This window comes from Crocodylus porosus, unplaced genomic scaffold (assembly GCF_001723895.1).
Source record: "Crocodylus porosus isolate Cpor-Errol unplaced genomic scaffold, CroPor_comp1, whole genome shotgun sequence".
Classification (NCBI taxonomy): domain Eukaryota; kingdom Metazoa; phylum Chordata; order Crocodylia; family Crocodylidae; genus Crocodylus; species Crocodylus porosus.
Window position 1 is genome coordinate 108442505 of NW_017728947.1, and position 10459 is coordinate 108452963.

Genomic DNA, 10459 nt, shown 5'->3' on the forward strand with positions numbered 1-10459 from the left:
TTTAGGCTAGATATCAGGAGGCGCGACTTCACAGTCAGGGCGGCTAGGGTCTGGAACCAACTTCCAAGAGAAGTGGTGCTGGCTCCTACCCCGGGGGTCTTTAAGAGGAGGCCTGACAACCCCCTTGCCGGGGTCGTTTGACCCCAGTACTCTTTCCTGCCACGACAGGGGGTCGGACTTGATGATCTGCTCAGGTCCCCTCTCACCTGACCAGCTATGAAACTATGAGAATTATCCCTAACCTGGAGCCCAGGCTTCCAGCAGACCAGGCAGGCTTTCGACCAGGGAGGAGCTGGTGTGATCAAGTTCTTACTCTCACCAATTTTACTGAAGTGGGATTTCAAAGAAAACAGAAGGCCAGAGCAACCTTTATTGATCTCCCTTCAGCTTACGATACAGGTACGGATAAGGGGCCTTATGGTTCAATTGGTAAAGACTAACAGGTGCAAAAAGATCATTACAATACTGTTTTATATCTTGTCCAACCACAAGCTCAGGGTTTGCCTTGATGGTAAAATAAGCAGACCCAGATTCATCAACACCACTTTACCATAGGGCTCTGGGACACACCCTTTTCAACTGGTACACGCATGATATTTCCCATACAAAATCAAGAAAGTGTATTTATGCTGACAATATCGCCATTCTAGCATAAGACTCTGACCTCAGCATTGCTGAAACGACAGTCAGTAACGGTCTGACATACTTAGAAGGCTATCCTACTGAACGGTTTTTCAAGCCCAACCCTGACAAAACAGTTATTCCTTTTCTCGTCTCACTAATGCCCAGGTGACCGGCCAACTAAGAATCAGCTTTTATGGAAACCTGGCCCACTATGAACCCACCCCACATATTTAGATGTCCACCTTGACCATAGTCTCACCTGTAGGTATCATTTACAAACAGCTAAGAACAAACTTGTCACGTGTAATAACATCATCTCAAAACTGGCTGGTATAAGTTGGGGAAGTGATGCTGAAGCTCTGAAAACATCAGTGCTGGGCCTCATTTATTCAGCAGCTGGGTGCTGTGCCCCAGTTTGGGGAAGGATCATTCATACCAGCCCGACTGACTCAACTGAATGAAACAATGAGACTCATAACAGATACTTGCAGGTCCACTCCTGTTCCCCGGTTGTCCGCTCCACCTCATATCCCTCCTCCTGATCTTTGATGGAAACAGGCTATTTTAAGTGTCTACAAAAACACTTACATTTAATTCACAACCTATTTTGGGGAACTTAATGACCCCTCTAGGCCACAGCTTAAGTTGAGAAGGCCATTTTAGAGTGCAGGAAAAGAGCTGAATGATGAAAACTTTCACATGGAGGAAAAATGGTCACAGCAATGGCACACAACTGACATCACTAATACCTTTCTCATCACAAGACCCCACATCTAAACCCCTGGCTTTGCTGTACCAAGGCAAAGCTGGACAACATTGACCAGGGTTTTTACAACTACCACTAAAAAATGAAATTTTGTTAAAGGCTCCAAGCGCAAGTGTGGCAAAATTCAGACTATAGCACGTGTCATGGAGGAGCGTCCTAGCCATCATTTCAATGGTTGCACTGAAGACCTCCACCAGGCTACTGACAATGCCTTACCATGGATATCAAATCTAAAACTGTCACTCTAGCCTTATTCTTCCATGCCACGGTTTATAGGTTGTCTGTTCTGCCATTCGGTTGCTGTACTCCATATGAATAAATAAATCAGGGCTGAATCTTGTTAGCTGCTATACAGAGCTCTAGACAGATAGCCCCCACTCAAAGAGGCTACAGTTTAAATAGGCAAGACAGGCCAAGGAACTTGTATTCATAGGCGCCAACTCTGCAGGTGCTCTGGGGCTCAAGCACCCACCGGAAAAAAAAATGAGTGGGTCCTCAGCACCCAGGAGCCATGCAGCCATGCCGCAAGAAAAGAGTCCGGAGGCAAGCCAGGAGAGGATCGCTCCTTGGGAGGCCCAGGATCACGAGCCAGGAGGAGCCTGCTCTCATTAGTCTGGGTCCAGACAGGAAATTTAAGAACAAGACAGACCGGCATTCAGCTTCCCCCAGAGAAGGGAAAACACAATAGCAGGGAGTTGTACGATGTGTGGAGATGCAGGGCCAAGATGGCCAAAAGGAGCCTTGGAGGAGCCAGGACAAGACCCAGCAAGGGTCAGGCTAACCCAGGAAACAGAAAGCTAAGTGAGGTGGGCAGCTAGGATGCCAAGGGCCAGGTAGTCAGACCAGGGGCCAGGAGAAGAGATCCATCCCCCAAAGCCCACTGGCAGCTGCTGGCCAAAACGAAAGTTGGTGCCTCTGCTCTTATCAGATTCACTTCAAAGATGGGGGGATGTAGACACAGAAAAGATTAAACCTAGATCTTGAAAGGCACCTCACTCCCAGACACCTCAGTACCTTTAAGGATCTGGCCTAGAGTGCTGGAAATCAGGAGGGAAAGCCCAGAATAGACCCCAGATGCCCTGGCTTCCCAACTACCTGGCCATCTTCCTTTGAGATGTTTTGAATGGCAGAAGTGAAAGACGCGCCCTAAGTGTTACCGCGAGTGGCACAGCATGCTCTGCAAGCCTAGTCTCCCATACCATACGTGATACTTTTGCACAGATGCAGCGAGATTACCAAATTCAGCAGAAATGCAGCAATTCATACAAAACACAGCCTCGTTAGATTAAAAATTATGCATGGAGCCCAGGCAGAAAGCAGTGGGTAAGGAATATTTATCGGGTTCCTTTCACTTGAAGAAAGACTTTCATAACCTACTTCCACTCATGGTGCTAGAGAGTTATTTACTTTTCATGCCCTGAAAGACAGATAATAATCTCCTTCCTGAGAGAAGTACCCTATCCATCTTCTACCCCGCTTACAGCAGCTTCTTTAAGCTACTCTTTGAATCAAAGATTGCTTTTCTCTTTCATGCAAAGAAGAACACATATAAATAACCCCCAGATATAGATGTTTACTCTAATGCGGTGCTGCCGAAGGGGCATTAAGGACAGCAGCTATACCACTGACATCTTTGGTACTGTGTTACCATCACTGGTGGGAGTTATAGGTTAAACCGCTGATCACCAGGCCCAGCCCATAGAGCAAAGAAGATGCTCTAATAAAGCAGCTGGGATTTCTAGCTGCCTAGGGAAAAAGAGGGAGGAACTATGGCATGGGAAGGTATCAGGCCGGGGTAGGGTATGTTTGCCCGAGTGCACTGCAATGCAAGAGCCTTCCAGCGGACCCCATGCCTACCATGAATGTTTGCAACTGGCATACATTGGAGTAATCCCACGAAAACTGTTCCAACATATATGAAGATAGATATATGATAGAGTCACTGGCTGTCCAAAGTAATCTTAAGCTACCCTTGCCTTCTCCCAGGTGCTAACCCAAGGGCAGCTCAGCCCCACTGGCCTCATGTTCCAGAGCTCAAAGCACCCCTCTTTACAAGCACATTTAAAACACCCCATCCGATCACGTTTTCTGCATGCATTGGGTACGTGCTGAGCAAAATGAAGGGCCCCACATATACTGCACCAGCAGGGCATTTTTCAGGAAACAGAGTTTTTCTCTGTCCTCCCTTGGAAGTGGTGACCCACCCAGAGGGCATGTCATCCAGCAAGCAGCGAGATGTTCTTGTTTTGCCATTCAGCTCGTACTGCAGCAGAGCTGTCGACACAATGCCTGTAGTAACTAGGAGAAAATTCATTCCCATTTCTTGCAGCTGGATCCTGCTCCACAACTACTTACGTTTTCTGTAGAGGGCTGAAGAGGCAGGCTGGAACTGGAGAGGCTCTGGCCTTTATGTGGGATGTGTCTAATCCCTTCCTCACCAAGCAAAACATTTATACCGTACCTGCCAACTTTCAACACATGAACAACTCTCACTGGCTTCGTACGTGTTCCTAGTTAAGTGGGTGCCTGTGTTTTGCTGAACTGGGGCTGAAACTGTCAGTCACTAAAACCGGGAGCTGTTCTATACACTCAACACAAGATCGGACCTATTCACTGCAGGCTTGGCACTGCACAGGGCTACATGCAGTGCTTCTTCCCAGCAGGTTACTCAGCCAGCGTGCAATTCTCCAGCTATGCAGGACAGCAAGCATGTCGTACTCTGCATTTGCTCTCAAATTCAGCAGGGCAGATGCACTCTCCTAAAACAAGAGGGTACCACTGCTTCTGGGGGGACCAGGCAGCTCTCCCTCCCCATGAACCAGTTAATCATGATGCAATCAAGCCCAAATGGAAGATTGCCAAAAACATCTACACACAACAAAGCCCCTGGTCATAATAATATGCAGCATACAGGCTGATCTCAATCAGTGTCAAAGGCACAGTCTACTGTTGCATCTCTATTCTATCAGGCCAGGCCAGGGGCAGATCCAGGGGGTGGTGTTGCACCCACCCTTTGACTGTATAGCACACGTGCATGAGCTCTCCGAGCAGTTGCTGTCCCCCCATTTCCTCTGCCACTGAAATTGGTGGTGGGAAAGGAGGGGTGGGGTGAATGGCAGTGGCATTCATCCCCCTGGCTGTACTAGCCAGTGAGCTCGAGGAGTTCACTGTGCTGCAGAGAATGGGACGCGTGCCATCAGCCTCCCTCCTGGATACCCATGGCCTCCCCTACAATACAGGTTGTGCTGCAGAGCCGTCCTTGCACACCTTGTTATTGTAACGTCATGGGATCGCAGGGTTGGACGGGGCTTCAAGGGTCACCCAGTCTAACCCCCTGAACCGATGCAGGGTTTGCTGTTCCTAAACCATCCCAGACAGATGCCCATCCAGCCTCCTCTTGAACGCCTCCACTCAGAAAGATTCAGCAATTTCCCTAGGCAGCTTGTTGCACTGTCCTTCTGCTTCTTTACAGTTCAGAAGTGTTTCTTGAGATATGATCTATATCTGCTTTGCTGTAGTTAAAACCCATTGCCTCCTTTCTTGCCCTCTACAGCAAAGGATTGTTCTCCAGCTTCTTTATGGCAGCCTTTCCAATATTTGAAAAATGCTGTCATGTTCCCTCCAATGCCCTTTACTCCAAACAAAACATATCTAGTTCTTTCCACCTTTCCTCAAATGGCTTATTTTCCAACCCCTTTATCATCTTTATCAATCACCTCTGGATCCCCTCCAGTTTCTCTACCGAACACCAATAACTGCAATGAAAAATTGGACATCGTACTCCAGCTGAGGCCTAATCAATGGTGAGTATGATCCCACCGTTCCTACAAGCCCCTATCATAGACCAGGAGTCCATTGTGCTGGGTACAAAATTTAGAGCAAAAAAACCCCAGAGAACTTACAATCTAAAGGTAAGACAAGACAACGGGTGGACATGGAGAAACAAATAAGAAAGTGATATAGCTCATCATGATGGACGGCAGTCACAGCACATCAGCAGCCTAACTGTTGTTAAGGGTTTTTTTTTTTAAGTAACATGACAAAGGAGAGATTAAAAGGAGGGGCTGACAGAAGATGAAGGGAGCTTCTCCAAAGCATGAGGCAGCATGAAAGAAAACAGGAAGGTCTTTGTTTGAAAATCTCATAAGTGGAGAGTGAAGGCTGGCATCACAGGTTGAACAAGCTTCAATAAGGAATAAGAGATTATGGACGGGGTAGGAATAGACTATGGAGGGCTTTGGACATGAAGGTAAGCATTTTGAGTTGGGTGCGACAGAGAATGGGGAGTCGGTGGATGGGCACTTGGAAAGGGGACATGTGGTCAAAGCGACGGGCTAGCAAAATCTTCTTACAGCTAGATAGTCATTTTATGTTATGACAAGTACTTCGCACATGTGCGATTGACCAGTTAACAGTGTGATAATTACTTCGTACTTGTGACCGGTCTTACTTGGCGCTTGTGGCCAGTCTAAATTTATTGCATGATTAACCAGTTAATTGCGTAATATATGTAACATGTAGCAGGGGGCTTAGCAGCAGCAACCTGGCTGGTGATCAACCCAAAAACTGCATTTGTCAATGGAAGTATAAAAGACTGAGAGGATGAAAGCCTGGACCCAAGTCTGAGCTGTATAGACAGATATGGGGGAAAAAAGACCTTTTCCTAGAGATATTGTGCAGAGATAAATCTGGTGTTCTTAAAGGTGAACCTGGAAAACCTAGCCAAGTACAGCCCAAGTGGGAAGTCCAAGTCAAAGCCAATGCCCATGGTGTGGTTGTGAACGAGGGAGCGGATGGGTCGTTGCCTAGAACAAGAAAGAGTGATCAAGAAAGGAGGAAGTACGGAAAGCCTGAGGTGGAGAAAGATTAAGAGCTCAGGTTAGCTTGCTGAACATGAGCCAACACAGTGGCTAGATACCAGCAAGGTGTCAGAGAGACAGGCTGAGATTTTAGCTTGCACAGGAGCCAGGGCTGTGAGATACAGATGGATTTACAAGTTGTCTGAATAATACCGGTGGTAGAATTTGTGTTGGTGGATGAGATTACCCAGAGATAAGGCCCAGAGGGTGGGAGGGAAGGGGATCTAGGACAGTGCCCTGGTGAAGAGTGTCCTCCACACACCTTAGGGAAAGCGCCATTAGAGACATAGGAGGAGATGAAGTCCCAGGCACCAGTGCCAACACAAGATATCGAGAAGAGCCTGCGCTGGCTGTGTTGAAGGCGGCTGACACAACCAGGAGGATAAGAGTGGGCTTCTGCTAGGAATGGGTCGGAGACTTTGGCCAAACACTTTCCTTGGAGTAGAAAGGTGATGGTCTAGGCAGGAACTAGGCAAGAGGCAGTGCCTGAAAACAGGGTGTCCAGTGAGCACGGAGATAGAAGGGAGAGGGAGTGACAGCTGGAGGGTCAAGTGCAGTAAAGATGGCAGAGAGGGGCAAGAGAGGCAATGGTGTAGACGAGTGAAGCACACAGAGCATCCACTACCATCACTGGAGAAAGGGAAAGTTGGGAGGTAATACATACCTTCTGCAAAATACCTTTATGATCATGGGCTGAAACACATGTCTACAGTTAATCATTAAATACATCACCATTAATCCTTAAATACATCACCAGGAGATATAAAGTACAGATTTTTATTCCCACACCCCTATTTTTTTGAGACTGGTGAGCCAAAGAAAAGCAGCTATTAGTGTGAAGCCTCGTGGGACTGTCATTATATGTGCTGGCGTAAGTTTTAACCTATGTGGACAGCCAGAGGAAAGGCATTTCCTAGAAGATACTGAGGCTCAGCTGTCTTGTAATATCAGCTATTGTATTAACCTGTTGACCTCCCTCACTGCATTTCACAGACATTGCATCTTTTTTGCCTTTTCCATCTTGCCATTATTTCATGTTGGAATGAGAAGTATGCTTTCATCCTCTACATGATGAAATCCATCCCTTTCCAGCACACCAGCTGAAGCCCTAGGTGCTATCCAAATTTCGCTTAAGCTTTTTGGCTGACTTATGACAAAATCCTGGCCCCACCAAAGTCAATTTAAAACTAATATTAATGTAATTCAGACTGACAGATTTCATATATTTAATGTCTGAATGTTAAAAGAGTTATAACTGCAGAAAGCAATGCAAAGGGATGCGACGCTATTACAAACACTTTTTAATAGCTTCAGAAAAACATTATAAAAGATATGCTTTAATCTAAATGTAGGAACAATAAAATCTCCCAGCCAAGATCTTCAGAAGTGATGCGTGATTCTGGATGCTGCAGTGTACAGAGTCCCACACTGAGGCACCTCAAAGGGGTTTGATTTTTCAGACAGTGCAGAGCACCAATCCTCCAAAAAAAAAATAAAATAAATAAAATAAAATAAAATAGGCCCCTTTAAGAGGTCTCAAATCAGCACCCAAACCCTGAAGCAGCCAAAAAAATCACTAGTGACTTGCAGCATTGCCACCTACAAGCGTTACAGAAAACCCTTGATTCAGACTGCTAAAGTCATCAGATTGGCATAAAAATCAAGAGATTTAAAAAAAAAACAAAAAACAAAAAAGAGAGAGACTGTGTCTTCTTTTTTTACCTGCAGGTTTTTGAGCATTTAGGCTGCATCTGAGTCATATTTTCTCTCACCCGGGTTGACCAGAAACTTATTTTGTCTTTCCAAATGAGATCTGAGATTCTCGCCTACTTGCATTCTCCTAAGACTAATGGCTAAAAAAAAAAAAAAAGCACCCATTATCGAGAGATGTGCAGTAAAATAACTCGTGTCGACACCACTGCAGCTTTTTAAATACGTAGCCTCCAGCTATGTTTAAGTAATTCAGAACATGTGCAGAGCGGTAGCATATTTAAAGCCTGCACTGAGAGCCATGCACGCAGCCCCCCTCCCGTCCACGCAGTCGTCTCCTGACTTCAATTCCAGAGCCTAATTCAATACTGCGTTTTACTAGGGAACGTGTGTCCGGTAGCAGGCAGAAGGATCCTGTTTTCCTACTGAAGCAAAGAGAGGGCACGGTGGTGAAGCCTTCACCGCATCCTCACTCAGGCCAATTGCTCCAGCGGTCTCCCCTGGAGCTGTCTCCGAGTGCAGGGCAGGGGAGAAGAGAAGGCCCCCCCTTGCTCAGACTGCACAGGTCGCTGAACTGAACCATCACGCGATCTTCCTGTAAAAGCCCTTTTTGAAGCATCTTCCCAAGCGGCTCCTCAAGAAGCCACAGCCTGGTTCTCCGACCCCACCAGCTGGCCAACACGTTTGAAACGCCAGTGCCACCCTGCAACTAGCTTAGTGCAGTACTGTATTCAGGCTGTTTCCCAGCTAAACCAAGTCTATTTTACAGCAAAGCTCTTTTTCCTTTTTCACATCAAGCAAAAAGCCTGCGTGTGTGTGTCAGTTGGTTAACAGAGCCTCGGTTTAGTCTTACCATTGCTGCTGGCTGGTTGTGTGATCCCTCGCGATCCCACAGGGAGCTGAAGCAGGCAGAGAAAACAGCCTGATCTCTTCTTCTGCTCACCTAAGTGCTTGGCTTTCCCAACCGCATTGCCCACTGCCTGGGTTTTGGTTTTTTGTTGGGTTTTTTTTTAACTCCATGAGCAGCTTATTGCACAACTGCAGTCATAATTACTAAACAATAAAATCCTACTGCATCATTTTGCCCCAGATGTAAAAATGAGTGATGGTTCATCTATTAACTTCCTTTGTTAAAAAGAAACAAACAGCCCAAGAGAGCGTCGGGACAGCAACAATTTCTCAGAGACCCGCTAATGCTTTCCCCGCTGCCAAAATCCCACTGTTCCTTATTAAAAACAACTTCAAAGGCAAAAAAATATATATTCCATTTCGCCAAGAAGTGCTTGCTTTCATTTCAGCGTTTGCAGCTAAAAGAAAACCAAACCACCCAACTCGGAAACCAGAGAAGCTGCGTGCTAAAGTAGCAAAGTCACTCAGTAATTCCTTTAATTGTTTTCCTTGAAAAGAATCTAACTTTGTACGATTCCTTTTCTATGGAAAACGACTATTTTAAGAGAGTCTCAGGCTAAAATAGCTGTCGGAGATGAGTGATCGGCATTAAAACTTTTCCCTGGTACCAAAGAACATACTAAACTGCTAATCGCTGGGGGCTCGACTCTCCAGGCTGATGGTCCAGAGGCTCATGGCACCCTCCAGCAAAACCGCTGCGTGCTTCACTGTGTGTTTTGCCCGAGTAAGGACCGCAGGACGGCTCCTGTAAACCTGGGGCAGAAAAGTTGCGCGATCACGTGCCCCTGCCTCCTCCTAAGCCAAGCGGTCTCACCTGGGCCAAAGGGACCCGACAGCCAGCTGGTACCCAGCGTGGATTTGCCGGAGCACGTTAGAAAATGTATCCCAAATCCCTGAAGATTGGGTTTTTTGGGTTTTTTAAATGAGTTTCATCTAATGTGCCAAGGGGGGTGGGGAAACAATCCCAGAATGGACCTGCCTGGAGCCAGGCGATCACAAAATCGAGAGACACGGGGCTGGAAAGGACCTCCGGAAACCACGTACCCCCAGAGGCAGGATCAGCCCTATCTGAAGCCGGCTATACAGACGCATCATCTAAACTCCACGTTAAACAGGGAAATTGATGACTGGCTGCTCCTTTCATACCGTATAGGAAAGAAGAAAAGAAAAAAACCCAAAAGCATGGGTCCGAGACCCAGCTGAAAAACTAATGGCTGCGCAACCCTGCGCGAGGCAGGAGGGCGGGCGGGCGGCACAGCGCCCCTGCCCCAGCGATGCCGGGGTCCTACTTCAGGGGTGCTGGGGAGAGCAGCCCGGTCAGCCGGGGGCGGAAAGGGGCGCCCGGGCCCTGGCCCGCTGCCGGCGGACGGCCCCCCGTGCCCCGAGAGCCGGCAGCACCAGCCGGGCGCCAGCTCCCGGGCTTCACCCAGCGCCTGGCGGGGCGGGGGCGCGGGGGCGCTTACTTTTCTGGCTGGAGTAGCCCGGGTAGTAGCCATAGTAGCCGGTGATGCGCAGGATGCGGTCCTCGATGGTGGCCACGCCGTTGGGCGCTGCCTTGACATCCATGCGGCGCGGGACGGGCGGCGGCGGC

The 10459-nt window shown here is 47.7% G+C and overlaps 1 protein-coding gene across 2 annotated transcripts in view; it reads right to left on the reverse strand.

Moving 5' to 3' along the window:
* The window catches only part of SLC35F4 (solute carrier family 35 member F4), a 251211-nt gene extending 240761 nt beyond the window's left edge, over window positions 1-10450 (reverse strand). For both annotated transcript variants that reach the window (XM_019550884.1, XM_019550882.1), the window contains exon 1: window positions 10332-10450. In XM_019550884.1, the coding sequence (XP_019406429.1) occupies window positions 10332-10434 (103 nt within the window). In that variant the 5' untranslated portion in view covers window positions 10435-10450. The remainder of the gene's footprint in view (window positions 1-10331) is intronic.
* Window positions 10451-10459: the final 9 nt, after the last annotated feature.